Below are 27,671 nucleotides of genomic sequence, written 5' to 3'. Positions count from 1 at the left end.
CTAATGAGATACGTATGGGTCAGTACCGAGTGGTAGCGTTCCAGGGAGCTGCGGGACCCATACGCGATATTTGGGCTCATGTTCTGCCCGGGCTGTTGTCGATGATTGAAGTCATATCGTCGACCCCGTCGGAAACCACGGTTCGAGGGGGAGCAATCAGACGATTCGGTGAATCCAAGAAAGCAGCTCGGAAAGATTCTCCTGATTCTGCTCTCGAAAAGCGACGTGAAGCCAAGAGCTTGCTGTGTGATCCGAGATCCCCCTCCGTCTTGAGCTTACTCTTCATCCAGATCCCTCATCGGTGTATGTCGTCAACAGCCCCGATCTTCACTTTTCGAAAACGCGGAACGCTCACCTAGCCGGTATTTTCTGGATGGGGCCACAGAGAGAGCGACTGATGCAGTGGGGACCTATCCCAAACATCGGACGACTCGACTTCAGAGTTCTACGGTTAGGCGACCTGTCGCTCCCGATCCATCGAACCAGGATCGAAGCCGAATCCGGAGCGATTACCCATATTCGCCATGCAGTTCGTCTTTATTGGAGAGTCACTTCGCTTTCTGGTGCAATGAAGTTCGATACATCGATTTGGAGGGATATATTGAGGTGCACGACATCGACGATACAGCGTCCTCCAATAAATGATGCGTCGCGTCGCCGCGGTCAGAGCGATCCACACAGAACGTTAGGTAGGAGTGATATCAGAACTATCGACGGTTGCCTGCATTGGCCTCTGGGTCATCGACATTGTCCAGGGCTGTAAGTATTCGCACCAGGGTTCCCCGCCTCTCAGTACGTTCGGATTCGGAGCAATGGTATCAGGTAAATGTATAGACGACTTGGTAGAGTATGTTTGGATAGAGTATGAGTACGTTGGGTACAGAGACCTTCTTATATGGTGTCCTTCTTCGAGCAGTCCTCGTTTGGAACTTTGTGGAAGTTGACTTTCTTCAAGTTGGCTTTGTCCAGTACAGCTTGGATAGGATCGTGGAACTTGTCCTCCATGTTTGGTGTGCGAGTTATCACATTATAAGACGCTGGAACGAGAACATAAAGTGATAGTGTACTCTCGCAAATCGAAAGACGCGATGTGACGCAGTTGGGGGACGATGCGCGGATTGGCGGATGATTTCCTCCGCCAGCCATTTCAATCCTCAACACTCACTCGCTGAGCCGGACTTCGCCCAAATTACAGCCCAATTCGTGTAGTCTGTGCCGACGACTGCGATCTCCATCAGGGTCTCTCCCCCCACCTCCAGGAAGAACCTCGAAGGATGTCGTTTATCTTCTTTCACGTCGACGCTCATTTGCACTAACTCTCCGCTGGAAAGGGCAAGAGTTCTCAAGTTCCGATCCGTTGGCCTCCTCTTAAATGCTCAGACTGATATCGATGGGAACTCACTCGTCTGCGATATATTGCGCAGCCACTTTCCACTCGTCCCCGTGCTTGCTCAACACGACATGGGCGCATCGGTCCGCATCGCCATAGATAGCGTGTGAAAAACTGTCGACCCACCATTTACCCAGGAACTGCAATCCAGGAGAAACCAAGGGAAGTCGAAGAGGGCTGACTTATCCTTGGAGAAACCAAGAACGAGATCGCCGGAAACTCTGACCAGATTCTCTACAAATGGGAGAAGGGCACATGCAAGAACGAACCTTCTCAGGCTCAATCGAGTCCATTATATGAGCGGGGGACGCATCGGATCCTAGTAGAAGGCCGAAAAGCGCGAGAGAGCTCAACGTCAGGAACATCGTCACAACTCTGTACCGGACTGTGATCAGAGCAGTGAGTGTCGCGAAGAAGTATTTAAGTAAGCTCCAATCAAACTCGTAATCAATCAATTGAATCTGGAATTAGGATTTTTTCTCATGCTAATTACCATAAGCATCCGAGGACGGCTGAGATGACCTTCATTCCGAATTACTTGATGTCAGGCGGGAATATTTTTTTGCTCCCACCGCGTTGACTGCAAGGTCCCCTCGACGAATCCGTCTGAATGTCGAGGTTAGTACGAACTACGCAAGAAACTCCGTTCCACAGAGCCCGGAAGCTCCGGACAGATAGGAAGACGTCGCTCCGTTCCGTAGGTCATGTCATAAGCTATGTGCATCGAGGAATCCAAAGCAGAGATCCATCGTTCCAGACTTGCTAAGAGAATGCTTGGTGACGGCGAATAGCAGAAGAAGTTCCGCGACGGTTCTGCGCTTGCCCTCCACCGCGGTGTCCCAACACTTCACAGGCGGAATCGAACATGCTCTCTTTAAATTCTGCGGCATCGAGCGTTGAGGTGGAGAGAAAAACGATGCGACCCGTGTGCCCGTCCACCACGGGAGCTATGGAAGATAGCTAGAGACGGTCCCTCGAGGTTACCCAATCGAAGGCCAAAAGGGGTATTTAATCCGAGTCCGAGGCTGATGACCGACTTCCCGATAGAGATTGGTCGGTAGATAAGGGCCTCGAGTGGGGGGCGAAGATATTTACGACTAGAGAAACGAACGAATTGATAAAGTGGAGCGTAAGAATACAACAACAGCGGCAACAATGGGAGCCGGAATCGAAAGTCTCGACCTTGGAAATTCCATCATATGACTCGTTGCGCGGGGAATGACGTCATCGAGGATTGACGAGTAGCAGACTTCGATTAGAAGAGAAGACTCATGCTTTGCCGAAATACCTCAGGGCTGGGATGGGGAGGGGGTGGGGAGTTGGCATCATTCTTGCCGCGATCTTGCAGCCCAGCTTGGACTGGGGATCTAAATTGAGTTCCAATCAGAGATCTAATCCCTAGACCTCTCATGAGATGAGCATCGTTCGCATCAGAATATCCGAGCAATATAACGACATGGATAATTTCGTCGCTCATAATTGATCATTGCAGGAAGTCGGTAGGGGCGCGGGAGTTTCCGGCATCCGCTGTCTCCGTGACCCGATCTATGTCGGCGTTAGATTCGTTTCGCCACTTCTTACGAAGACCGTTGCCGCCGGATTGGAGGAGGCTCAAATCCGTCAAATCATCACGCGTATAGGGAAAATCTCTCCCAAACGGAGGGTATCCGTTTGGCTATCGTATCCCCCCCTCATTACGCTGAGAGATCCATGAGGGCGCTCGACTCGATTAGGAACACATCTCGGAGAAAAGTGAATGCAGAAGGCGTCACCTCGTACAGCTGAGATCAGAACTATCCTTTCAGGAGACGGTCTGGCTGTAAGGGATCCCGGATCGACTTTCCAGCGCGCTTTTCTCTACGATTGGTGACTCATTCTCCAGGTGTCGAATATCCTCGAGTTAGTGATCCTCTTCCGGCAAAAGAATCGGAGAATGCGTTCATCGGTCCGTTCCGTCGACCCTCGCCTCCCGTTCGATCGGCAGAATCGGCGGGAATCCGATGCATGGAAGTCGAAAAGAGGAGAACTTTGTTCGAAAACAAATCGGTGGCACGACACGCAGACGTTGCATGAGCACAAACTATCTGTAGAAGTTCCCACTCAGATCGGAGTGAGCGAATCTTCGATCGCCTACGACTCGCTGAGTTTTTGCTGCAATCGCATCCCGCGACTTCTCCGCAATTGACGAGAATGGAGGACCTGAAGGAATGCAGTGAGAATCTTCGGGAGACTATGAAAAACTGTTGTCCGCCCGTCCATCTCAGCGTGAGTCTCTTCTCAGTCTCGATGACGCTCATTTCACAGCTGGAAATGGTGTCGAAATCATTTCTGCGCGTTACTTCTCTCGGGATTCGAGAACTTCCGTTGTTCGAGGCTCCATTGATGATGGGGATTCCGGTCGTCGTTCATTCATCCGGATCTTCACCGTCTTAAGTCATTCTGTCCGCAGGTTTTGATGCGGGCCTATCGGATAGAAAATGGCAGAGAAGTTCCTTTCGAGCGTTATGGGTACAGCAACGCCGAAGATTTTCTGCGGGACAACTTCCCCGAATTGAACCTAGTCAAGTACGACAAGGGTTGCATCGTTCACTACAAAGATGACGCGCCAGCAGTAGAGGTCAACGTCGCCAATCGTTCCCACATTAGCCAAGCCGCCGCCTCGCCGACAATCACGACGAACATTTTCACTCCGAGATGGGCCAAGAAGAAAGAGGTCCCTCTTCCTTTTAGAGTATTTTTGCGTCGGATCATCGATATGTATCCTCTGGGGATAACAGCGAGAGACTTCGTTGACGTCTTCTACCAAAAGTCGGGGTCGCCCTTATCTTACCAACTCTATGGATATCCAGGACATCTCTCAATGTTCAAGGATTTGCCAGATGTTTTCCGCCTCGAACAGATATCTGATGGAGAGCACAAGCTGTACCCTGTAGAGAAGACTGTGACGGGTACCATTCCGAATAGCAATCTCAATACTCGGGCTGAAACTCAAACTTCGAGCCAGAGCTCAACGAGAGAAATAGGCACTTGGGTTCCGAGTAGCTCCACCTTCCGCCCATCGAAGCTCAGCTTGAACCCTGTCAGAGTCTGGAAAACTGCGTTCGGTAAATTGGTGTTCGCCTTGCTAGATCATCTCGACGATATCATCGTTTATGACTCTCTCAATATCGGATTTCGACCATCTGTATCTTGATCCCAGGGTCGGAACTCGACGTTCATGTGTTTCAGGGACTTTCATCACGGTTGAACTTGACGGCGACGTCCTGGTCCCGACCGGCTCCGTGGCGTGCATGATTGGACTCAGTGAAGACGATGTCCTCTTCAGACTGAAGCAACAGGGTGTTGATGTTCGCGGAGTCAAATTCCTCTCCAACGAAGTACCTGAACATTTGCCTCTTCTCCAGAAACTTTTCCCTCACAAGAGCTCACTCCTGATCCAAGGGGAAGCCTGTCCGGTTCGATCTGAGTTTTAATCGATACAATCATGGAAGCCAATCAGAAGGAAATATCTCTCGGTCCGCAGTTATCCATCCGTGTGCTGTGATTAAATGTGGTTCCATTGCAGGTCGTCTCGCTTATCCCAATACAAAGCTGCCGTTTCATTCTGAAAGCTCTTTTGGAGGAACCAAAATCGATCCAGGAGTTGACGAAAGAGATTCGAGCTCTTTCGCTCACCTTGGGAGCATCGTGAACGGACGATGTCGCATTTCACCCGCACCAAGAGGAAACTCGAGACGTCGTTCCCCGACAGATTGGTTGCTGCCCATGTCTGGCCGCATTTTCTGTCCACCGGCTCACAGATCGTGTATATTCCACCGAATTCGGCATTGGGATCTCTTTTTGAATTAAAAACGATATTTGTGGTGGAAAAGGTCCTGATCTCTCCGTCACGTGCCTTTGGCGCTCCCTCATCAACTGTGAGATGTGGAGGAAATAACAACGATAGCGCTAGCTTGGGGTATCAGCAGAGGCGCGCACAGGGGGGGGGCAACCAAAATTCTCCGGTTTCAATGCTGAAGTATGGACCCCGAGAAGGCGCGTCATCATTTTTGGTCGTCTGGACCCCCAAAAAAATCCTGTGCACGCCCCTGGGTATCAGTGGAGTCTGCGTATAAATTTCCGCGGGCTAATCGATGCTTGCTCCCGTCACTTCCGTCATCTGCGTTTCTGTCAAACATCAAACACATCGAATGCGCCGTGGGCCGTGGGCGCCGATCGGATGCATCGTCTGTCAGTGAGAGTTCAACGCTTCTTCGGAGCAGGTTCGAGCTCACGCAATATGAGCGAAAACCGTTCCATACACAGCGACCATATAGGTGAGATTCGATTCCAAAGAAACGCAGGGATTGAACGAGAGATCAGCTCATCAAAACTCGGCGTTCAGTTTTTCGGACAGTTTGAGCTTCCTCGTCGATGGCTTGACTCTTTTTCCGCTTTCCTGGTCGGGAAGAAAGATCAGAAGTTGTCTTGAGGGAGGAGATGCTGAATGCACAGCGTCATCGAGAAACGTTGACGAGCAGTCCCCACTCCTGACGGACCTTGAGAAAATGAGCGCCTCGCGCAGAGCGAAGCCGCATCCGCCTCCAACGAAAACAATCATCGCCCGCGGTGCTCTCTTCGCGCACCTCTCAGGAAGAGGAAGACCGCTCTGAATGCTCGTCGGTCGGGTCTGCGGCCACAAGTTTTCGTCACCAGCAGATTCTCCGCACTATCGACGATCCGCCCCGCTGTCGTCCCCGAACAGATGAATGTTCGTCTATTCCAACGTGTGTCTTTCCGTGAGCTGATATCGAACACGCGGAAAACAGCCTCACTGACAGATGCTGCCTCAGTCTCTCAGAGAGCTCTAAGACCTACCTGTGACCGGAATCATGAGACAGAGGCCACTGACTCAAGAGCTCCGTGTGGAAGCGAGAATGATTCTGACAAACAACGAGTGGATGCAGCTACCGAGCCCCGAGGAGATGAATACTACTTCCAGAACGGGTTGCGGAAAGTCTATCCTTACACATTCCAATTCAAAGTACACGCGAAGGGCAGATGGTTCGGACGAACGCTACTCGATGTTTTCTTGAATGAGTTCACGACTCAATCGGAAGAATACTACTTGGGAGCGATCAAAAGAGGCTGCATTAAAGTTCACGGAGAACATGTCGATTTGACTTACCGGCTCAAGCCGAATGATTTTTTAACGAATGAAATACATCGACACGAAGTCCCTGTCATAGGTGAGTTCATTCACATTCATCCAAGATGAATCCTTCCTGACTCAGGCGAGAGACAGTCCACATTTCGATCGATTCCCTCCGATTCATTCACAGGATGCCCCATCAAAATCATTCACGAAGACGAAAACATGCTCGTCTTGGATAAACCACCGTCGATTCCAGTTCACCCGTGTAGTCGGTATCGGCTCAACACAGTGTTGAAAATATTGAGCAGGGAGCACGGGATCAGAAATCTCCATACGCTGCACCGACTGGATAGACTGACATCCGGCGTCCTGATGTTTGCGAAAAATATCGAACGATCGCACTACATGGATAGGTTGTTCTGTACCAGGCGCCTCACTAAGGAGTATTTATGTCGTGTCCGGGGCGAGTTTCCCGACGGGCAAGTTGTTGTGAACAAGCCGATAAAGATTTTTTCGTTCAAAATTGGAGTCAGTGGTGTCGGTGAAGGCGGCCGAGATAGCACCACTATCTTCGAGAAATTGAGCTTTAACGGAAAATCTAGTGTCGTCCTGGCTCGACCAAAGGAGGGAAGAATGCATCAGATCCGGGTCCACCTCCAGTATCTCGGCCACCCGATCGTCAGAGATCCTCTGTATAACGACGAGGTGAGCGAGTGCGAAGTTGAGCCCTGCCGAGACAGATTGCTGAGGGAAAGAAATTATAAGTAACCGAAACCTTCCCCGTTCCAGGCGTTTGGCCCGAACAGAGCCAAAGGCGGCCTGACTGAGAGAACCCCGGATCAGGTCGTTGCCCTTCTGCTGAAGAACCATATTCTGGAGAAGTGGCAGACACCGATGACTGAGGAGGAGCTCCGAGATCGGGGGACGAACCTTAGAAATCAAGAACGAAACACTTCAGCAATCCCCGTGACGTCATCAGCTGAAGACTTCTTCAGAAACTATCCGAAGAATCTTGAGCATTACATAACGGATGATTTCCGCAAATCATTGCGAGGTTTCGATCCGACCAGAATGCATTACGTCGAATCGTGTCCCGATTGTCAGAAACGTTACGTCGATCCCTCACCTGAGAACCTCGCGATGCATCTCCATTGTTATTCGTACAAGGGTGAAGATTTCGAGTACACTGCTTCGTGGCCTAACTGGGCAAGAGAAGATTGGGACCTGGATTGAGAAGCGAAGTTTCGATGCGAGGATTCATAGAAATAGAGGAGGCACCTCGGAAGAAACGCGTTCTTGAGGAATCCATGGAACGCACAAGGCGTTTGTCGCTGGATACTTCCCTCAGCTCTTTGTACAGCTTTTGTCCGTCGTCAATAAAGTCCACGGGACTTCATGTCCGGAGGAGCTCTAGTTATCGACTCCGTTCTCTTGATCCAGCGAAACCTTCGAATTCCTCTCTAGAGGGGAACTAACTGCGTACGATTAAATGAATCGCTGCAATTTAGTGCTCGGATTTTCCCGTGTCTAAATCTGCCCCCCGATAAGTCGCAGCATTCCCATTGCAGTCGAAGTTCATCTCATGCCTTTCGACGTGATCGTGAGACCAATACCGTCTGTCTTGGACGAAGCCAAAGTGAATTCATTGATAGAAACACTGAAGGATCCCCGAAAAGAGCACGAGGTTAGTCGGAAATATGACTCGCGGAGGCTCCTTGACTTGCGCTCAGTCGATCGGATCGAAGCTCAATTTTACATAGATTCAGGAGTTTTCTCCTGAATAAATAAATAAATCTTCGGTTGCGCGCACGAGCATCCGAGTCCTCGTTTGACCTTGCGGCATTCTCTTGCAGGTTCCTCCCATAGACGTTCTCTGGATCAAAGGTCGAGATGGAGGTGATTACTATTATTCTTTTGGCGGTTGTCATCGCTACGAGGCCTTACGGAGGCTCGGACGGCCGATAGTGAAAGCGAAGATCTTCAAATCGACGTTGGACGATTTACGCACCTACTTGGGAGAGAGCACGCCGGACCTGAGGTGACCAAATCGACATCAGGACGCATCGATGAATCCCTGTACATACAAGTTCTCCCTCATGAGGAAATAAGACAGTTATGAATGTTTATGTGATGCAGAGTCAACTCAATGGAGGATCAGGAAAATTCCTGAACCATCTCGAAACTCTACGGGACGTTTGGGCATGGTCATAGGTCGTAGGTATCGGCTATACCCCCCTGAAATTATGCTTCTACGTCTCGCTGAGCTTAGTGTCCGCGAAACTATATCCGCATGCCCAATGATCGCGATTCTCTCCGAGTTGTTTCCTATGTATGTATGCCGCGGTCTCCATCCGCCGTCATAGAGACGGGTCACGAGACAAGGAACGATTCGCTCTGTGAAATACGGGGCTTCGATGAGCCTATGAAAGGATCTCCGAGATTGTAACGATAGCGATTACTATTCTAACATCGGACCTGGTTTGGAACGTCAGCAGCAGTAAGACGTAAGTCGAGTTTTAAGTGATTCCTCCGCCGGGGCGCGCGGGCAAAGGTAGTTGAGGCTACTGGGGGCTCACCCCGACCGGCTTGGGAGACTGCCGGTCCTCTCCTCGAGGCGCCGGAACTCGTTTCGAAATTTCGAAAATGCCCGCCCCAGGACTCGAAATCATCAGTGACACACTTCATGAGTCGTTGCCCCAAGCCCTGAAACTCGGGGGTACCGGTTTGACTCCACGAAAATGGCCGGCATCGATCGGAAATACTTGATTCGATCTATAGTTCATGATGGGCAGCCCAAGCACGCGCTCAGCGCCATGCAGGACACTCGACGCGGAGGAGTGCTTGTTTGGGCTTTGTTGTTCCAGCTGGTCGTCGAAACTCGAAACACGGTTCGCGCCACGGGCCAAGGATTCCAGACCCAACACGCGGGTACCGCTCAGAATTTCCCGTTTTTAGTGGCTTATAGTGTTGGGAACGAGAGAAAAACTTTTCGGACGACCCCATCGATCGGAACCCTCCAACGCTGGAGCTCAGGGTCCGCTCCGTTTCTCGGGCGCATCCTTCGTCCCTGAGGGATACCAAGTGTTTTCGGCATCGGTTTCTCTCATCGCAAGCTAGTGTCCGCAGTTGATCTATCACAGGCTCGATCGACGCTGTCGGTCTCCCCTCAGGCCCGAGGTGCCCGTCTACTCCCATGTCTCTCATTGTGCGACACGATTCCGCCTGCGCAAAACATGTCTACACTGACAGAAGTCAAACCTGTGGCTGGAGAGATCCGGGAGTCTACCGATGAGCAGAATGAGAAAAGAAAACTCACCGAGTCGGGAACCGCTGCCGGAACCGACGATACTCCGGAGGCAAAACGAATGCGTACGGATGGCTCCTGTGAAAACCGGGAGAGCGGGTACTACTTCCAAAACGGGTTGCGGAAAGTTTATCCGTATATGTTCCAGTACCAAGTTTTTGCGAAAGGCAGATGGGTCGGGCGAACGGTACTCGATGTTTTCTCAACTGAGTTCCGAGCGCACTCGAAAGAATACTACGAGGAAGCAATCAAATCAGGACAGATCAGAGTCAACGGAGAACCGGTCGATTTGACTTACCGCTTCAAAGACAATGACAAGGTGACGAATGAGACCCATCGACACGAAGTCCCCGTTATAGGTGAGTCTCTCACGAGGAAAATTAATTCTTCTCCAGAACTCCGTTGCCGTTGAAAGACCTAAAATCTCTAGCGATTTCCCCTCGATTTATTTTTAGGATGTCCGATCAAAATCATCTACGAAGATAAAAACATGCTTGTCGTGGACAAGCCACCGTCGATTCCAGTTCACCCATGCAGCCGTTATCGACTGAACAGCATGTTGAAAATTCTGAGTGAAGAGAATGGTTACAGCAGCCTCCACACGCTCCACAGACTGGACAGGTTGACATCCGGCGTCCTGATGTTCGCGAAGACTAAGGAACGATCGCTCTTCATGGACGAGCTGATCAGAACCCGGCACGTCACCAAACAGTACCTTTGTCGGGTTCGGGGCGAGTTCCCCGATGGAGAAATTACTGTGGCGAAGCCGATTGAAGTTTATTCGTACAAGATTGGAGTCAGTGGCGTCAAAGAAGGCGGCCGAGACTGCACCACTATCTTCGAGAAGTTGAGCTTTAACGGAAAATCTAGTGTCGTTCTGGCTCGACCGAAGCAGGGAAGAATGCATCAGATCCGGGTCCATCTTCAGTATCTCGGCCATCCGATTGTTAGAGATCCGCTCTACAATGACGAGGTGAGCGAGGGCCTTGCGTGGCTCCGCCGTAGGAAATTTCGAAGAGGATGGAAATCAAGGGACGTTCCACCCTGAAGAAAGAAAATGAAACTTTATTCACTTCAGGCGTTCGGCTCGAACAGAGCTAAAGGCGGCTTGACGGAGAAAACGCCTGAAGAACTCGTAGACGAGTTGATGAAGCGGCACACGTTGGAGAATTGGCTGACCCCGATGTCGGACGCGGAGCTCGAGAATCGGAAAGCCACCTTCGGCCAGGCGAATCCAAGCTCCGACACCCCGGGAAGTCCTGCGACGTCATCGGCAGAAGACTTCTTCAAGAACTATCCCGAGAATCTCGAACATTATATAACGGATGATTTCCGGAAAACGTTACGAGGTTACGATCCGAGTAAAATGCAATACGTCGAATCGTGTCCAGAGTGTCAACAGCGTTACATTGATCCGTCGCCTGAAGATCTCACGATGTATCTCCATTGCTACTCGTACAAAGGTGAAGATTTCGAGTACACTGCTTCGTGGCCTAATTGGGCGAGAGAGGATTGGGTGCTCGATTGAGATGCCTGACTCTAGCGAATGAACTAATCGCGAATGCTACGGACTCATCCTCATCGGGTCCTGCTAAGAGACGTCTCGATGCCTCTCAATGATGAATCACACACACCGCGGGCTGGAACCACCCTCGATTCCGTACATTATCTTCAATAAAAATGACGGGAGGCGCCTCCAACCGTTCTGTTTTGTGAAGCTTCCTCGGAGATCTTTCCCTGTAGGAGATTGCGAATCTTGCTCCGGAGCATGCCTCCATCGGCTTCCTTCAGAACCGCAGTGGGAGTTATGGATAGGAATCCGAGCCTCGAGTAAGGCTGCACGTGAGGCTCCGAAAAAAAACACGACCTCTTGAGATATTCCTAAACGTTATTTTTATTACATAATGACGTCGCCAGTATTCGCGTCGTTCTCATATTGGGAATTTCTGTGTTCCATCAGTATATCAGTATATATTTGGGGATCGTAGAGAAACAGAGTGTGGAGTGAGTATTATCAACAGATGGATTCCAGCTCCTCCGTGTCGTAGGAAAATGTCCGGACCGAATGCACAGGGATATTCCTATGAAGAATCAAGAGCACCCGAACGGAGGGGACGCGGAGACGACGAATAATTCAAGACCGAGCTTCAATATCGTTTTATTCAGATTTCCTCTTCTCGGCAAGTATTGTATCATCATCCTCTGATCACAGGGGACGCATTCAGACAGAGAGGCCAGAGGATCGATGGATTAGTCGTATTATACAGAAGAATATCTAATCGAGAGTTTAAAATGGACAGCTCGAGGCATCGGCTCGCTAATGTCTCATCCCAGGTCCTATTTTCCGACGAGATGTCCAAGCATCAGTTATTTATTCATCATGCGCTTTTTCATATCCTCAACGGAGCTGCGCAGCCACTGCCTCGGATACTTCGGTCATTTGAAATCGACAGCTTTATACAGTAAATAGGATCGATCTCTTGGATCGATCGACTCGTTCTCTTCACTTCAGATTTCTCATCTCACCAAGCATCAAAAGAAAACTCCAAACGCGCCACATTCGGTAAAGTTCTACGTCGAGCGCGCGAACTCGATTATTATCTAGAACTATTTGATTCTACAGATATCACCACTGGTTCCGACCCGTTGCCCTTGTTTCGTGTCGGTAGGAGAAAGGGGGTTGATTCTCTCGCTCCTCATCCATGAAGTGGTAGAAGACAGGGAATAGGATTTTCGGATGAGAAGTCTACATTATTTGTTCTCCTATGCAATCTCTGACGGCCTCTCAAAGCTACGGTTCTTGTGAGCCTTTTCGGACAAAGAGAAAAGAAGAAATACCCCGACGAAATGAGGTATTCCCTTCCGATATCGACCGAAACTCGACGTTCGTGCAACGGGGTCAGGAAGCGTGAGCTGCATGACTCTGGGTGGTTTCGCGTGGATGTCTGCCGATTCCTGCGGTGATCAGCGGACCCGTTCGCGGGTGAAATCCTGAACGAATGACGATGACGGTTCCATGACTTAGATGGGTGGTTAAGTGACCGACCGACCTACCTACCGACTAACTAATTATTATTCAACTAACGGACCGGCTGACTATCCATCGAAGTCTCCACCTGACGACCCTCCTAGTTGTGGATCAAAGCTGGGTCCGTTTGGTAAATGGGGGCTGGCTCGGTTTCCGTTGCCCCGTAAGGTGGCAACACGGAATTATTCGGTAGAGGATGAGGTTGCGAATTGCCGTTGGCGTTGACTGGGGAGTTATGGAAGTTTCCTTTCCACATTGCCTTGAGCTCGCCTCGACATAGAGCGATCAATACAACGGGGAGGAGGGTGCAGGGCACGAGGTAGAGTAGAGCGGGCTGAGCTGTCCTCATAAAATACACCGCCACGAATGTGACCATGAGACCGATTCCGTAACAGATCGTTGATACCGTGTAGTAGAGTCGGCCGGGCCGCGTCTGGTGAAGGAGATCGAAGGCGTGGCAATACGACACTAGGAGTCCCGGTACCAGGATATCCCCGAAGCCGAGGACAGAGTAGCGGGACAAACACGCGGGAAGCGGTTCGAAACCCAGGTGGGGGATGCGTAGTACCATGGGAAGCTGCTCCTGAGTATCGGCCGTTCCTGTGGCCACCTCGACCATAACGCTCTCACCCTTCATCGTCAAGAAGGGTGTCACGAATACGAAGAAGATGTCGTAGAAAAACAGCAAAATCAACAGCACTGAACAGATGAGGAGATTTGGAAGGCGAAGGCTCCGGAGCATGTTTAGCGAGAACGCCACGCCTGTAACGGAGGACAAGGGGCCGTCATGTCGGTCGTTTTAAAAGCTGCGGGACTGGATCCGCAGGACGGGCAAAGGATGCAGACTCGTCGACTGGTCGAAATCCGCGATCTCGAAAAATCCAGGAAAGCAACGCTACTCACCAAGCAGATCCTGCAGAGCCCAGGACCAGGGTTCGAGACGAAATACGAGCCAAGCAGTTGTGACCCCGATCGAAAACAGAATCAGGAAAAGGTGACGAATTTGAAGGCTGCTGTAGAAGCATGGAACGAGTTTTCGAGGTATTTTGGTCGTCCCGATGGGGATCCGGTCCACGAACGGTTCCAGCACTCCGATGAGAGATGTGACGGAGGCCAAGGCGAACATCCCTGATCAGAACGAGAACAGCTCATCAGAGGGCGTTATCAAGGAACATTTCCTCTCGATATCGGTGCGATTTCAATTCCCACACCGAAGCGGGTTTATTCTCGCGGTTTCTTCCTCTCACCGATAATGAAGTAGACGAGATACTGGAAGAAGAAATAGAGCAAAATGAGCATCGCTCCCATACACACAACGAAGAGAGACACGAGAAGAGGCGAGACATCGAGTGAACTTTCTTCCTGCGGCGGTTGTCGAACGGCGTCTGCGTAAGTCTGGAAGCGGAAGGAGCGTAAGATTTTGAAGGCGTCCCATCAATCATCGATCTTATCGCATCCACCAACGTCGCGTCATCAAGCGAAAGTTTCCGTAGGAAGTGAACATGCTGACGAACCTGCAGGGATCCGCTCTGGGAAATTTTGTTCTCCTGGAAACCGTTGCCGCCATTCAGGAAGCGGCAGTCCTGGCCTCTTTGATGCTGCTCGAGTATGAAGAGTTCGAGGCGAACTTTACCACTCCAGTAGGCGCCCACCGCGACCGTGAAAACAGCGATGACCCAGATGGCGGCGAGGGAGAAGTCGAAAACCCCATCGTCGCCTGTGTACATCGTGATATTGACGTCTTCGCCCGTAGCGAGGAGACTCTGTTTGAAAGTTTCAAAGGTCGAAAAGCTTAGACTTTCGAATATGGAAGAAATTTGAGGGGTTTTCTCCCTTGATGCTTCTCTTCGGCGAGATCGTTTGTTGGTCTCTCCGATTATTCGGACGGTGTACGCAAGAAAGTTGTACTGACCTGCAAGGCATTCGCCGTCGATTCTGATACGAAGCCCACGACCAGATCGATGTCTCGAGTCTCGTTCACGTTGAATTGATTCGACTCCTGGGATGAATTGAAAAATTTTCCTCGAAATCTCATTTTGTGACGACAACCTCTTTCCGGGTCGCAGAACGTTGCAACCGAGTTACGGATCGCTGCTCATGTGGAGTTGTTATCGGAATAGAGCGGTCGGAGGAATGACTTACGAGGAAAGACTTCGAGGCAGACATGATGAGCGCTGCGAAATTGGCTTTTTTGAAATTGACGATCGTCTTCTCGACTGCGCAAGCATTCGTTGCGTTAGTCAGGGCCGCTTGCCGATCAAACCGAAAGTCTAGTTCGGAACAGCCGTCGTACCTGCAGATAGGATAGAACATGTTTCAAATGGATCTCAGAACTTTTAATGTCTTCAGGATATGAGCAAACGCGTGATTTGACCTGGAGGAGAGCCCGAGAACCTCCATGTTCCGAGTCGAGAGACTCTATCAGTCCACAGAGATTGTGGCTGAAATGTCCCAGGGAAGAAAATATGTGACTCACTTTGTGGCGTTGAGAAGCTTGATCGGATCCGCCAATGCCGGTGATCCAGGTAGTCTTCTAAATTCAGGATAATAGAGCATGCAGAAATGCTGCGATGAATGGCGGGTCTCAGCCCTGAGCCAGGCAATTTCCGGCCCCGTCAATTGAAGATGGACCTGGGAAGGAGTCGAAAGAGAAAGATGAGCGATAGTGGTCCATTCTGAACGAAGTAGGTCTAGGCATGCATGTTTCGCTCTAAAACTAATCACGACCTCGAATGAATTTCTGCTCCAGCTACGTCTCATGAATCTTCGACAATACTCCGGGACCAGAACTCCATTGAGCTTCCACCTTCAATGATCGGCAAATCGGAGGTATCGAGAAACCAAATCGGACATGGACGGATCGGAACGACTTGGATGCATCACGCTCTCTTTACTTGAGAGCGATCCTGTTTGGAGCGATAAGCGTGTGGCGAGATGACGCATGAGATGATCGGAGCTGAAGTCGACCTCCACGCCGAGTCTCACGATGCCGCTAGAACAGTTTCAACTACGACTTGCTTCGTCCATTCGTTTGCGTCCGGAGGAGATAAAGCCAGTGTCTCGTGTCCCGCTGTCTCCCTCTGTCTGCAGACACGGCCAGACCGATCCGTGTCGTGTTTCCTAAAGGACTCGCCGAGCCCCCGATGAGATCCCCGAGTGATCGGGCGATCTCTAGCTCCGGATGCTGCGGAATCCGATATCATGGATGTTTGGAATAGGCGCTCCGGAAACGGGTCCACGCCTTCCGCGGGAGACGAGCCATCTCTTGCTCGGATACGGCGCACAGTGGTCAAAAATTGATTTTTAGGTGGACAAAATTATTTTTTCGATTTTCAATGTTTAAGGCAAAAAAGTGACCAAAAAGAGTGGGAAGAAGGTCTTGATAGGTATGGATCCGTGTGGGGCCATGAGAACGGAAGCGTTTTTACTTGATACGAACCATGGATTTCTCTCTGGCTTTCGAAAAATGGCCAAAACCTTTAGGGCCGCATTTGGACACTGTACCCAAATGTACCCAGTCTGATTTTTTTTTAATTGCTCGTTAAAACCTCAGCTTTCACGAGGTGATAACCGATTTTTGCGCTTTTTTGCGCTAAGGGCCTTGTTTTCCGGAAAACCACGGAAAAGCCGTAAATGGGCGAGATATTGCTCGAATCGTGATCCCCGGGTTCTGTATTGAGATTATCGTACCCGTGGATATTTGTTCCTTCAGAGAGCATCACTCTGAGTCGTTCATCGGAGACGCTCCTCTGATTGGGGACATCTGTGGTCGGACATGAGATCGGGCAGCATCCAGCACGATGGGCGGAAGCGGGAAACCGCTCTCAAAATCGCCGCGTGCCGCGCTAAACTACCCCTGGCTGCCTCGCGGCTTCTTCCAATGAACACTAAAGGGATTGATTGCGCATGATCGGAGCTGAGAGATCACACAAGGTAGACGATTTACACGACTCCAGAGCCCAACTTAGCCGACAGATCCATCGATCGATGGAAAAATTCCAGAAGTGTCAGCGGAAGAAGGAAAAATTCCACCACCAATGCGCGGGCTGGTTCCAAAAAGGGCCCTTCCGATTCAGAGTCAAGCTGAGAGTACAAGCTAAGCCATGTACATCGGCATCAACAGCCATCCGAGGGGCTGGCCGATCAGAGAAAAATTTCTGCGATTTATCCGTAAAGTCGAAGTCACGTGGAGTTCAACCTCTACTACAGCACGGCACAGGAGAACTATTGTTCGCGGGCCATCTCTCCTTACACTTCTCCGGTGATCGACAGGGCTCCAAAACGGTGAAAGCTCTGTCAGATCTACCATCCTCAGCCGCATCCACAGCGTCCTCCATCTCAGCGCCGAGGAGTGGGAGACCCAAGAGGGATGCGACCCGTAGTGTTGTCTAGACTAGTGGAATGCTCTCCATAAGCAAGTTCCAACGAATATAATGTAGCTCGTTTAATTCGAAGAGTGTCTCATTATTGACCTCGTCGGGCCTCGAACTTCGTTTCTAGGGCCAAGATGACGACCAGAAACTCTCTCGGACTCATTTCCGAACTCAAATGATCCGAGTCAGTCGAAAAAAGCGTTCAAATAATTTTGTCCACCTAAAAATCGATTTTTGACCACTGTGCGGCGCCGTATTCCGGCAGAACTTAGGCTTGCAGCTGTCTCTTGAGGCCCCATCCCTGTTTCGGTTTCGGAACTTCCAGGGGAGAAGCTTTGGCTCGCGAGCTAGAATCGGTCGAGCCGCTGATAGAGCTGACCTCGTCACAGCCGCATCGATCCAAAGAGAAGCGGAACGCGGCTCTGTGTGCCAAGTGTATTTCTGATAGGATCCGGACGGCAGCACACCGTGTTCCTCCATTTTCCGGTTTTCCTCCTCTGAGGGATATTTTCGGGAACTCGTCGAGAGGGGAAACGATGCCCTTCTGGAAATCACGGAGTCCTATCCACAATCTCGGTCTCCGTAAGTGGCTCAGCTCCATTCTCCGGGTCGACTCGTGCCGCGTACCTGCCCGATTACCCAGCGATAGATCTCAGGAATTCGATGACGTCAATCATCTGTGGCGTTCCGGTCGTAATCAGGGCGCTGAATATAGATGCGAGTCAAGTTCCGCTAGGAATGAAGATCCGGAGGGAGGAACCCCCTGAAAAGACTCTCGGGAACGACCTCGACAAGATGGGCCTGAATCGTCTTGGAAATATTTTTCTCCGAGTGAGCTTGACCTCATCGAAAGCGGCGTCTGATACAGTGACATGGAAAATCATTTAGTCGACAATATAAATCTGGACCGCAATCTCGGATTCAAGCGGTCGATCCTTTGTTGGACGCATAAATATCATCCCAGTCGGCTTGGATCGGATGCTGTATCACGAGTCTTACGGGAAGCATGAGCTGAACCCCGATGATCCCGTCTCCCAAGCAAGCTCAAAGACTTAAGCGTTCTCGCACGGATAAATCACACTCTCGTGAGTGACAGCTGGTTTCCTTCATTTGCGGAATCGGGCGGAAAAAACTTTCGCATCGCGTTTCATCACCACCGTCATCGCCCCCATCGGTGAGGGAACCTGACAAAGATCCGAATTCAGAGATAATCTTCCTCGGAAGCGTCTCGTAGCTGAACAGCTGCTCCGTGAGTTCGTGCAGAGACACGAATGGTAATCGAAGTCAATACGCGCGACTCTCGTATGTCACAACTCGTCAAGTGCCGGAGCTCGGTTCATGTCTCGGGACGAAACGGTTTCCCAACAACGGGTATGGAAACTTTCGACAAAATGAACGGGGGGTACTTACCGAATTGACGTGACACAAGAACAGCGCGGCGACTATGAGTAGCTTCGCCATCTTCCGTTTGTTTCCTCGGGAAAACTAGCCTCTCGGTCACAGTTTCACCAAGCCTAACTAAGGGACCACTATTCGGATCTCATTTTCCGAGCCCGTCGGAACTCCCGGCTGTTTTTCAGCGTCTGTGGCTGCGAGACTCCACTTTGGAGGAGCCGCCAAGTCCAGATTACGCAAGAAGCCAGTCCGCACGGGAGCACGGACCACACGGGACTGTTAGTCAACGGTGCTGCTCAGATCGACGACGATCACCTGGACCCTTTGACATGAAAACAATGTGGCGCCCTGGATCATCAGCACCAATAGCAACAGCAGCGCGCCGTAGTGGCGCTAACCAAAACCTCTCTCTGTCTCGGGCTTAGTCCCTGATCCACGGTTCCGGCTTCAGAAAAATTGAGCTCTATGGAATCGCTTAGATTGGTTTTGCTCTTGTCGACTTCAACCCAGTCAAAACTGGCGGAGAGGAATGTTCCAGCTCGAAATGAGATGTAGCGCTATCGAGGCGATCCTTCCCCGTTGACAGCTGCGTATCGGGGGAGAGTCTCAAGAAACAGGACATCGCCCGCTGACGAGCAAGAGTCGGGAAGGAATGCATTCATTCGTAGAATGCAGGGAGAGGGCGAGTGTTAGAAGCGGAGAGAGGTTTTGGCGCACCGGATAACAAAATAAGGAATATTCTGAGGCTAAAACCGTGGAAATTCGACAGATCGGAGGCCCAGTCGCTTTTCCCGACCTCTGAATTAGAGGAGCCTCAGAAGTTTGAATGTGGAGATTGCTGACAACTCTGAGCGCGCGGAAGCCTTGCGGAGACGTCTTCGAATTCGAGTCAAATTCGACTGTGGTAGCCTTCAGACATCCGATCGAGAAGCTGGACTAGAACGTCTGCAGAGACAATTGTGATCACTCGCCTGATCGCCGATGGACCTCCTCAAAGGCTTTGAGGGGGCAACGGAGAGACCTCGGGATGTGAGTTGAAGAGCTCGTTCGTATGAGCGTGATGGAATTATTAGACTTATCCGCAGGGTGCTATCTGTTTCGCTCTCTGAGGGGAGCTTCCTCGAATCTCTGTCAATCGAAGCTGATGATTGAAGTACGCCGCGCTGGCTGCTGGCATTTAAGTCAATTTCATTCGTCGTAGGTTACGAAGGACTGTCTGAGACCTGTCAGGGGCAATTTCCCGGTCGGAATCGCTCAACGTTCCCCTAATTGTCCAGCATTGAAATCAATGCGAGTGGAGCAGCAGGAGCGACTCCTCCTCAGGGGGATACTCTGCATTATCGGACTTACACCAGGTCAGTTTAGTCGGAAGCGATTCCCGCTCGAGGGGGAGAGGGTTGGTCAGTCGCGAAAAATTTGAAATTTGATGACACTTGAGTAGATAGGTGATCCTTCTTGCCCATCAGACGCAATGGCCCCGGAGATTCTCGGAAGGAATGTGAAAGATGAGGGGGGGCTACTAGCACGAGTTCATGACGGTTCGGTGAACAGGAATACAATCAAGAGATGATGCGTCAACTCCCTTTTCAATTGGACTGTGATTTCAGATGACTTAGTCTGGAGCGAGCGCAGCTCAAGCGGGAAATGCGAAATCCATTTCCACCCGGATATACAGCCTCAGCTGGTCGCCGAGGCGAAGGGCATGGCTGACTTGGCGGTGAACCATTGCACGATAAGGACCTTCATAACAGGTTCGAGATCACTCTAGGACTCGCTCAGCCAGATCTGCTTTTGAGACAAGAAACTTGCCGCTCGACGCTCTTCGGAATGACGCATGGTGGAGTTTCTCGCACCCGAGCTCCGTTATCTGAGCAGAAGTTCTATGTAGTATAATCATGAGCTTAATGTTACAGAGTATCAAACGACGAAATTCTCGTTGACACTGCAGTCCCTGGTCGGATGCATCAGCAGTATCTTGGCGAAATTTCGGCTCCATCTCGTCAGTGTGTCGGACGGCTTGCATAAGCTTTCGCTCAAACTGCTCCAACAACAGATGGCCCAACAGCGTATCATACTTCTCACATTGTCCGACCTGTGCAACAAGATCATCGACGAGCGTCTCGAAGGCGCACAAATTCTATCGCTTCTCTATTCGTCGGTCGGGAACTCTGGCAACTCGGTCGCGCGGGGCATATACGAACGATGCCTACAGGAGGCGATTAAACCCTACATCGAAATGCTGCGTCATTGGCTGAAAGGCAAACTGATGATAGATCCCAGAGGGGAGGTGAGTTAATTCATATCCACGACATCCTACCAATTCTATAAATTCCTAGACGGTTGACCCGACGACCATTGCATACGTTATGACACAGGGCAGATGTCCATTTCCAGTTCTTGGTTCAGCTCCGACCCTCGTACCTCCGCAAGGAAGAGGTTCTCTCTTCGAAGTACGACCTTATCGAGGAGAACGTACCGTCCTTCCTGGACGATCTCAAGAACGACATTATGAAAGCGGGATGCTTTGCCGAGATGGTCAACTGCGTCAATGAGGAAAGATTGGAGTAGGTTTGAGTCCAGTGAGACATCTTATTGAGCGGATGACGGTATAATGAACGTTCCCGATGGGAACCGCTAGTTGGACCAGCCGTCTCATTTTCGTCACTTCAAGGTCATCTACGACCGGAAAACTTGAAGAAGATCATTCGGCTGCTGAGAGCGTAGATCGAAATCTGGGCAAGGACGCGGAAGGTCTGACAGTTGAGGAGCTAAGACGCGGAGTCCAGGCCGTCATTGTAGACACATCAGCGACGCTTTTCAACGTCATGACGAAATTTGGAGACCTAGAGGTGCGGTGAAAAGTTCCAATTCACAGAGGGATATACTACATATACGATCTCGGAAACTTGGCGGGGAATTGACGCTGACCTCCCGTCCCAAAGGATCATCTTACGTCGCTCAAGGAAGTCTTCTTATTCGTACGAGCGGACGTCTTCAAAAGGTTCTGCGATCTCAGCCGTAGCCAGCTCATCACTAGCAATTCGCTGTATTCTCCGATGGTCCTGAAGAATTTCCTGGCTGATGCCGTGACGGGGAGCGCCGCATCCACTTTCACGTGAGTCCGGCTCTCTAGAATCTCCCTGAATCATGTATGGGCGACTCGATTGCAAGAAAAAATCCTTTGCAGGCAGTCCCATATTGGCTTGAGCTTCCACGAGGATAAATTGGTCGCGCGATTGGCAGCTCTTGCCGTTCGGAGCGGCAAACTCAAGGAGGAGGAGGTCGTGAAATATTTAGAGAACGGGGGTCGAGGCTACACCTTTGAGTGCCTATCGACAGACCTAAACGGTGGATGGATCCTGCAACACTTGCTCACGCCGGAGGTGAGTCGCCAGCGATGGCTTCGCTCTCCCTGACGTTTCGCATGGCGGCGTCGCAAAGCGACGAGACCGTTCCGTGGACACATTGACAGGGAATGCTCTCTGGACTCTTGGGTCACCTGTAGACTGCCGGTCCGAGTCGATCCGGTTACGCAGCAGGATTTCATTGCAGTGAATTAATCGAATTGCAGGTTCGGGAGATGTATGAAATAATTTTCGGGACCCGCCTCCAGCTTTTCCTCGGGGAATCTTTCTGTGCCGACGTGATCCCTTACACGACGGGCATGGCGCGAGCCCTTCTGCAGAGAATGCTCGTTTTCGTACAAAGCCTCTCCGCGTACTTCTCTCTCTTCTCTGTCGGTGCGTATCGAAAATCTGTTGTTGACCCCTCAGATTCAGAAGGAGATCGCATGCGACGTCGAGGAGTTCGATTCGACCGCGACGATGAATTGAATATTTCACCTTTTCAAAAAAACTTGTTGCAGAGCAAGAGTGGTCCCATTTACGGAAGAAACTTAGCCAGGTTCGCACCGTGGACTCGCTGGCGAAGACCCACCGAGATTACGTCCGTCGGATATTCCAGCGATGTCTCCTTCCCAATTTCGAGGCCTCGAGCAGATTACTCAACATTGCTGCTACGGTTCTACAGGCTGCCATGTGTCTTGATGTGAGTTCTGCGACTCCCGATCAGGAGTCGATCATATTCGGACTCATCCCGGAATGTTGACAAATATCCGACGGTCTGAATGAATAAATTTTATCTTGCTCTGGCCCATGCAGCGCATTATCAACAAGGAGCAGACAGTCATTCAACAGCCAGTGAAGGTGTCGGACTGCTCTATCGACGTTGAGAGGGAACTGGACATCCCGGCGCTCGAGGGGCTCGCGCAGGGTGATCTGAATGAGGTCGTCGATTACTTCGAACGGGAATTCAATAAATCGGTAGCGAGGGTGAGTCCCAACTGAGGCGTCACTAGAGATACTTTCATTTTCCTTCGATCGGAAACTTAATCGAACTTCGAAGCAGAGGTTACCTTGCTCGGTGTAGTGCCCAATTTTCTGACGTTCTTTCTTCTCGCCAGTGGCTGGACATAACGGAGATCAAAACTCACGAACAACTCCTCACCTTGTAAGTAATAATCAGAGACTTCAGATTCTCACGAATTCGGAGATCATCCTTTATGACAGTTTGGCTCTATACGGAAGATATAGATGATAGGAAATTCTCAGAATTCAAGTGTGTCCTAAAGAATTGGAGAGAATCTCTACAAGAAAGATATATCGTTAACCTAGAGACAAAGGTACAGTCGACTGCTCCAATCCGTGTCATGGCGGAAGAGGGTCTCGCAACTGGATCCGAACTCGTTCTCTCTTCCAGGCTGGCGATGAACGAATGTTATGTTATCAAAAAGGAAACGTCGATTACTTCCAAATGAGAAAGCCGCCGCCTTGAATGCCGGCGCCATCCCGGAGTCGAATTCATTTTGGAGGTTTTCGACCACGAGCAACGCCTCCGGTCATGGTTTCCCTCCCGAGAATTCGTGAGCTAGTCGAACATCACAGACAAACACTCACACTCACCTATGCAATTTCTGCAAAACCGATAGCCCCCGAATATTGCACTGAGAACGATTTTGCGAATAAATATCGTCTACGGTAAGAGATAGATGATTTTCTGTGCATTTTCGTCTCATTTCCGGAATGAACTGTGGATGACGCAATCAAAACGACAGGACCTCGATTTATATCCTATCACATGTCGATCACATTTATGTCCTAGCACATCTGACTCCGCTGTATGAAAACCTCTCCATCCAAACTCGTTGTTCAGCTAAATTTTTTTTAAAATTGGATGTTGAAGCAAGGGCTTGGGATCCGTTTCAGATTATTCTTGTGCTCGAGTACCAAGGCATTCCTGAATCTCTTGAGAGCGGTCACCTGGCTGAGTGGATCGTGCTCGGCTGGTCTATTCGCTCAGAGCCTGGTGTTCGTGATCGCACTCTAGCCACGGGTTCAGATACCTGGTCGTGAGATCGTGGAGATCCGTCAGGAACTTCTCGTCCCGAACTCTTCTAACCGGGGGCAGAATATCGAAACGTTCGATGTATTGTCCTGAGACACCGTCCAGAGAGGCCGACAAGAGTGCGTGCAGCACTGCTTCGGCCCCGCTCTCGAGGCTCTGAGAAAATGAATTCCACTTAGGAGAATTCCTATTTCGCAAGCTCCAGTCGGGAGAGAAATATGAGGATCGAGCAATTACCACGAAGAAGAACGAGCCGAGGAAGTTGATGATCGCGTTGTACAATGAGCTCGCCACTAGCCCTGGGTGCACGGCGTTGATCGTGAAACCCTCTTGGAGGAATCGACGTCCACGGTGTCGCGCGTACGCGACTTGACATAGTTTGGATTGCGCATAGCCCCAGTGCGGACTGTAAAGCCTTCTGAAAAATCAAGAACCTGGGTTCATTTTCTCGGCTGCGAGCCCGTTGCCCCCCTCGAACGCTTGAGGAATGAGAAAACTCTGTCGGAAAGAAAGGAAGGAAGAAGTTCTACTCGAGCATGATGTCCTCGAGGTTGCAGTAGCCAAGCCATTGAACGATGGAGGACACAAGAATCACTCTGGAGTCGTGTCTCCGCAACAAGGGCCGCAGATTCTCGACCATGAGAACGTTTGAAAAGTAGTTGACAGCTTGCTGTGGCTCCAGATTCTCGGAGGTGAGTCGCCCATCCGATCCGCTCAATGTTCCAGCTGCAAATCAATTGCATAATTCTGTGACTTTCAACGGCAATTCAATCCCAGGCATTTTTTTTTGCTGGCGGTGTCGTACCATTACATACGACGCCATCAAGGCGCGCGTATTCTTTTCTGATCATTTCGCAGAATTCTGAAACTTCAGACATCGACTCCAGTTTCAGCTGAACATATCGAAACCGCCATGAATTAGCGGTTCCGATAGATTTCAATGCAGTTTCCGGCGGGCTTCTGCTCGCTGCAAAATCAAGAAGCGAGATTGAATATTGGACATTTTGCCCTCCGAGAGTCAGCTTGCTACCGTCGATGCGTCTTCTGATCAGATGGACTTACTCATTATTACGAAAGCTCCTAAATCGATGAGTCGCTCCACAATCATCCTTCCGATGCCCCGCAGGCCGCCGGTGACGACGAATATCTTCAATTCGGGGAAAGCACATGATTTTATTCGTTGATCCCTGCGTCTTCAACTTGAATTCCTCTCTATTGAATTCTTGAATCATAATTCTCCGGCTTTTCGGTAAATTGGATAGAGGACTGACCCTGCCTTCCTGTGACACAAAGTTGAATTTCTTTGGTGGAGTGGAACATGACTTGAGAATCTGCTGCAGAAGAGCCCATAGACCGAAAACATGCAGGAGGACATATCCAGAAACCTGGAATAGCATCCGCGACAGCATCTGAAAAGGAGAACTCTGTGAAAGGGATGAACTCGATGGATCTTTCTTTCTCGCTCCGTCGGATTCCGTCCCGGTCCCGGGATGATTTTCGGCTCGGAGAACCTTCAGGGTTCTTCCAGCGAACTGCGGGTGACGTATACCCGGAGATACTCCTCCAAGAGGATGCGAGAAGCTACACACAATTTTCTTGGGAAAGCGTTCCCTCTCTCTGGTCACCGACAGAACGAAATTTTGAGGAACGTCATACCTCATGAAGTCAATCCATCCCGAAGATTTTTTTCCCGGAGATCATCCCTAGATTGAAAATTCATCGAAACACGGCGCTTGAAGGCTTCGCCGTTTGGGGGCAAGCTCTCCTTCGCTCGCCCGTCCACGTCAAGCCAAAGCTCGACTACAGTCGGGGACACACGTCCACCGGATCGCAATAGCAGTCTCCGAGACGAGAACTAGAAGTTGGATCGGTCTCGAGTGTATAAAATCATGATGGTTGTACCGCGTGCGTCTGCCGAGCGATCTCATCGGTCCAACTCATGGAGCTGCTTCTAAGAGTCCAAAGGATCAAAGACCGAATACTGTTTGTATCATAAGCGTGTGCACATGAATCCTCCCTATCGCGCATTTTCGAGGAATGTGGAGTGCCAAAGATGCGATCATCTCGCAATTTTCGGCCGAAGGATGTTTAAACGCTCACCACGCCATGCAGCCAGCGAATATTCTCCGATCCCACCTCGCTAGCTCGTCTCCGCCGAGATACCTCGAATTTGATAGCCCGGCTGGTCGATTCAGGGGACCTCCGATCTTGAGAATGCATTCATCTTCGTGAACAAGAGAGGGTTGTGTTTGTGTTGTTCGGCGCGGTGCCGTCGTCAACCCGCAGACGCGCAGACCCTGACCGGTTTTGAGAGAAGAAAAGACACACCGCTACGCCATCTTGTTCCGTCGACACCGTTAGAGAAAAGCTCCGTTGTTTCGAAAAGGATCCGTACCGTCGTCCTCTTACTGACTCCCCAGTGAAAGAAACGGATTACAGTGAGACCCTTCGCGCAGCTCTATTATTTGGTGAGTCGATATCGGAACTAAAGTCTAACGGGATATGGAAAGTCTGACCGAGACCTAGGGTCAAGAATAGCTGGGCCCAGACTCGTTCTCTGGAAACGCTCTTCCGATACAGTCTGGCAGACGCGGGAATCCCTCTTGCTACCAGATTAGCGGCCAAAACATGAATCTCCGAGATTTGCGTCTGAGAGCTTCTCTGAGCTCACCCATCGATCCCACCGATGCATCGCTCCGCGAGAGACATGTTGCCGACCGATTCAGGAGAAAAAACATAGCCTCAGTTGGAAACTACGCTCTGATCTTGTCGTACCAGAGTATCGGCTCCGGGTACTTGGATACTTCGATTCGATCTAACCGTCTATACGGCATACGGCGGTACAACTCCCCCAGAGCGATCGCTGTACTATCAGGTACTTGATTCGTCCTGGAATTCCCGCTTGTGTCGACCCCTGCGTGCTCATTCCGCGATATTGCCGAGTTTTGAACGAGCTGTGCTGGCCCGCTGCTCAGGAGAGGTCCAAAGTCTCCTGAACTCTTCTCGGAAGTTTCAGAGCAGCTCATTTAGATCGGAGAGCCAAAATCGCAGACACTCCGGCCGCGGTGGGGACTGAGCAAGTCGGAGTGAGTATCCGGCGAGAGGAAGGAGGCCGACGCCATCTTGTTGTCGACGATGCGTCTCAATACAAAAGCTTAGCTTGTGTGTAGAGCTGAGTGTGAGTGGTTCTCCTCTTCGGACGCCGGGCGATTGTGTGCAACTTGGTATGTTTTCCTGTGATCTCATTTTATTCAAACAGTGAGTCCGCGGATCGATCATGAGAGCGAATCTAATAGCGTGAATCTATGTCCACTCCGACGGAAATGAGCGAGACGCTTTTCGTTTTAGGCTTAGCGGTGACAACTCGGCCGTTGTTTAGGTTATGATGATATGATGTCAGAGTGAGCGAGACCTATAAGAATAGCGGATGTTTTCTTCTGCTATACGCCCGTGTATCCTAACTCAATGCGTCAGAATGCCGTCCGAGAATTCGGCCGTGCTCTCATCGCAGGTTTCCTGCGAAACTCGGGACTCTCTGTTACGTGGCCGGCTTCTCGGAACAGGCTCATGTCAGAGATAGAAACACCGCGGAATGATTCACGCAGATCCAGCCTCTGAGTTCGACTGTGCGTCGTTCTTGTCCA

The 27,671-nt window shown here is 50.6% G+C and overlaps 7 protein-coding genes across 7 annotated transcripts; 4 read left to right on the top strand and 3 right to left on the bottom strand.

The window, feature by feature from the left end:
* Window positions 1–524: 524 nt before the first annotated feature.
* LOC100904779 (uncharacterized) lies at window positions 525–1,777 on the bottom strand. The gene is made up of 4 exons (XM_003748297.1): window positions 1,660–1,777; window positions 1,403–1,530; window positions 1,166–1,323; window positions 525–1,037 (listed from the first exon to the last, which is right to left on the bottom strand). The coding sequence occupies exons 1-4, from the start codon at window positions 1,753–1,755 to the stop codon at window positions 892–894; spliced, it is 528 nt and encodes a 175-aa protein (XP_003748345.1). The 5' UTR covers window positions 1,756–1,777; the 3' UTR covers window positions 525–891.
* Window positions 1,778–3,384: 1,607 nt separating this feature from the next.
* LOC100904921 (uncharacterized) lies at window positions 3,385–5,261 on the top strand. Its single transcript, XM_003748298.2, has 4 exons — window positions 3,385–3,655; window positions 3,840–4,494; window positions 4,619–4,845; window positions 4,956–5,261. The coding sequence occupies exons 1-4, from the start codon at window positions 3,581–3,583 to the stop codon at window positions 5,079–5,081; spliced, it is 1,083 nt and encodes a 360-aa protein (XP_003748346.2). The 5' UTR covers window positions 3,385–3,580; the 3' UTR covers window positions 5,082–5,261.
* A 408-nt stretch (window positions 5,262–5,669) lies between these two features.
* LOC100906033 (RNA pseudouridylate synthase domain-containing protein 2) lies at window positions 5,670–8,566 on the top strand. Its single transcript, XM_003748389.2, has 6 exons — window positions 5,670–5,706; window positions 6,337–6,618; window positions 6,712–7,229; window positions 7,314–7,495; window positions 8,073–8,208; window positions 8,378–8,566. The coding sequence occupies exons 1-6, from the start codon at window positions 5,670–5,672 to the stop codon at window positions 8,564–8,566; spliced, it is 1,344 nt and encodes a 447-aa protein (XP_003748437.2).
* Window positions 8,567–9,630: 1,064 nt separating this feature from the next.
* On the top strand, window positions 9,631–11,512 carry LOC100904632 (RNA pseudouridylate synthase domain-containing protein 2). The gene is made up of 3 exons (XM_003748296.2): window positions 9,631–10,187; window positions 10,284–10,801; window positions 10,907–11,512. Exons 1-3 carry the CDS (start codon window positions 9,758–9,760, stop codon window positions 11,354–11,356), a joined length of 1,398 nt encoding a protein of 465 aa, XP_003748344.1. The 5' UTR covers window positions 9,631–9,757; the 3' UTR covers window positions 11,357–11,512.
* A 462-nt stretch (window positions 11,513–11,974) lies between these two features.
* LOC100905744 (signal peptide peptidase-like 2B) lies at window positions 11,975–18,900 on the bottom strand. The gene is made up of 8 exons (XM_029112883.1): window positions 18,640–18,900; window positions 15,333–15,487; window positions 14,999–15,149; window positions 14,769–14,855; window positions 14,371–14,619; window positions 14,104–14,251; window positions 13,760–13,984; window positions 11,975–13,618 (listed from the first exon to the last, which is right to left on the bottom strand). The coding sequence occupies exons 1-8, from the start codon at window positions 18,688–18,690 to the stop codon at window positions 12,957–12,959; spliced, it is 1,728 nt and encodes a 575-aa protein (XP_028968716.1). The 5' UTR covers window positions 18,691–18,900; the 3' UTR covers window positions 11,975–12,956.
* A 430-nt stretch (window positions 18,901–19,330) lies between these two features.
* LOC100905597 (gamma-tubulin complex component 2) lies at window positions 19,331–23,440 on the top strand. Its single transcript, XM_003748386.3, has 13 exons — window positions 19,331–19,653; window positions 19,826–19,979; window positions 20,232–20,375; window positions 20,538–20,911; window positions 21,019–21,188; window positions 21,296–21,473; window positions 21,567–21,739; window positions 21,812–22,007; window positions 22,196–22,364; window positions 22,490–22,671; window positions 22,785–22,955; window positions 23,087–23,133; window positions 23,383–23,440. Exons 1-13 carry the CDS (start codon window positions 19,606–19,608, stop codon window positions 23,438–23,440), a joined length of 2,064 nt encoding a protein of 687 aa, XP_003748434.2. The 5' UTR covers window positions 19,331–19,605.
* Window positions 23,441–23,970: 530 nt separating this feature from the next.
* LOC100905450 (dehydrogenase/reductase SDR family member on chromosome X) lies at window positions 23,971–26,239 on the bottom strand. The gene is made up of 7 exons (XM_029112862.1): window positions 26,128–26,239; window positions 25,299–25,436; window positions 25,090–25,174; window positions 24,833–24,994; window positions 24,558–24,753; window positions 24,265–24,445; window positions 23,971–24,183 (listed from the first exon to the last, which is right to left on the bottom strand). The coding sequence occupies exons 2-7, from the start codon at window positions 25,434–25,436 to the stop codon at window positions 23,971–23,973; spliced, it is 975 nt and encodes a 324-aa protein (XP_028968695.1). The 5' UTR covers window positions 26,128–26,239.
* Between the last annotated feature and the right edge of the window lie 1,432 nt (window positions 26,240–27,671).

This window comes from Galendromus occidentalis, unplaced genomic scaffold (genome assembly GCF_000255335.2).
Source record: "Galendromus occidentalis unplaced genomic scaffold, Mocc_1.1 scf7180000077530, whole genome shotgun sequence".
Classification (NCBI taxonomy): Eukaryota; Metazoa; Arthropoda; class Arachnida; order Mesostigmata; family Phytoseiidae; genus Galendromus; species Galendromus occidentalis.
The sequence above is the reverse complement of the archived record's forward strand: the minus strand, read 5'-3'. Positions and strand labels throughout refer to the sequence as shown.

Excerpts from the sequence above, each read along its gene's own strand:
- LOC100904779 (XM_003748297.1), bottom strand. The coding sequence starts at position 1,755 with ATGTTCCTGACGTTGAGCTCTCTCGCGCTTTTCGGCCTTCTACTAGGA. Across the intron at positions 1,531-1,659 it reads ACTCGATTGAGCCTGAGAAG|TTCCTGGGTAAATGGTGGGT; the intron begins GTTCGTTCTTGC and ends CCTGGATTGCAG. Across the intron at positions 1,038-1,165 it reads GGCGAAGTCCGGCTCAGCGA|CGTCTTATAATGTGATAACT; the intron begins GTGAGTGTTGAG and ends TTCTCGTTCCAG.
- LOC100904921 (XM_003748298.2), top strand. The coding sequence starts at position 3,581 with ATGGAGGACCTGAAGGAATGCAGTGAGAATCTTCGGGAGACTATGAAA. Across the intron at positions 3,656-3,839 it reads GTCCGCCCGTCCATCTCAGC|GTTTTGATGCGGGCCTATCG; the intron begins GTGAGTCTCTTC and ends TTCTGTCCGCAG. Across the intron at positions 4,495-4,618 it reads AGTCTGGAAAACTGCGTTCG|GGACTTTCATCACGGTTGAA; the intron begins GTAAATTGGTGT and ends CATGTGTTTCAG.
- LOC100906033 (XM_003748389.2), top strand. The coding sequence starts at position 5,670 with ATGAGCGAAAACCGTTCCATACACAGCGACCATATAG. Across the intron at positions 7,230-7,313 it reads ATCCTCTGTATAACGACGAG|GCGTTTGGCCCGAACAGAGC; the intron begins GTGAGCGAGTGC and ends TCCCCGTTCCAG. Across the intron at positions 8,209-8,377 it reads ATCCCCGAAAAGAGCACGAG|GTTCCTCCCATAGACGTTCT; the intron begins GTTAGTCGGAAA and ends ATTCTCTTGCAG.
- LOC100904632 (XM_003748296.2), top strand. The coding sequence starts at position 9,758 with ATGTCTACACTGACAGAAGTCAAACCTGTGGCTGGAGAGATCCGGGAG. Across the intron at positions 10,188-10,283 it reads ACACGAAGTCCCCGTTATAG|GATGTCCGATCAAAATCATC; the intron begins GTGAGTCTCTCA and ends ATTTATTTTTAG. Across the intron at positions 10,802-10,906 it reads ATCCGCTCTACAATGACGAG|GCGTTCGGCTCGAACAGAGC; the intron begins GTGAGCGAGGGC and ends TATTCACTTCAG.
- LOC100905744 (XM_029112883.1), bottom strand. The coding sequence starts at position 18,690 with ATGGCGAAGCTACTCATAGTCGCCGCGCTGTTCTTGTGTCACGTCAAT. Across the intron at positions 15,488-18,639 it reads TCTTGTGTCACGTCAATTCG|GTCCATCTTCAATTGACGGG; the intron begins GTAAGTACCCCC and ends ACTCCTTCCCAG. Across the intron at positions 13,619-13,759 it reads GGCTCTGCAGGATCTGCTTG|GCGTGGCGTTCTCGCTAAAC; the intron begins GTGAGTAGCGTT and ends CCTCCGTTACAG.
- LOC100905597 (XM_003748386.3), top strand. The coding sequence starts at position 19,606 with ATGGACCTCCTCAAAGGCTTTGAGGGGGCAACGGAGAGACCTCGGGAT. Across the intron at positions 20,376-20,537 it reads GATAAGGACCTTCATAACAG|AGTATCAAACGACGAAATTC; the intron begins GTTCGAGATCAC and ends TTAATGTTACAG. Across the intron at positions 21,189-21,295 it reads GTCAATGAGGAAAGATTGGA|GTCATCTACGACCGGAAAAC; the intron begins GTAGGTTTGAGT and ends CGTCACTTCAAG.
- LOC100905450 (XM_029112862.1), bottom strand. The coding sequence starts at position 25,436 with ATGCTGTCGCGGATGCTATTCCAGGTTTCTGGATATGTCCTCCTGCAT. Across the intron at positions 25,175-25,298 it reads TTGTGTCACAGGAAGGCAGG|ATATTCGTCGTCACCGGCGG; the intron begins GTCAGTCCTCTA and ends CCCGAATTGAAG. Across the intron at positions 24,184-24,264 it reads TCGGCTCGTTCTTCTTCGTG|AGCCTCGAGAGCGGGGCCGA; the intron begins GTAATTGCTCGA and ends TCATTTTCTCAG.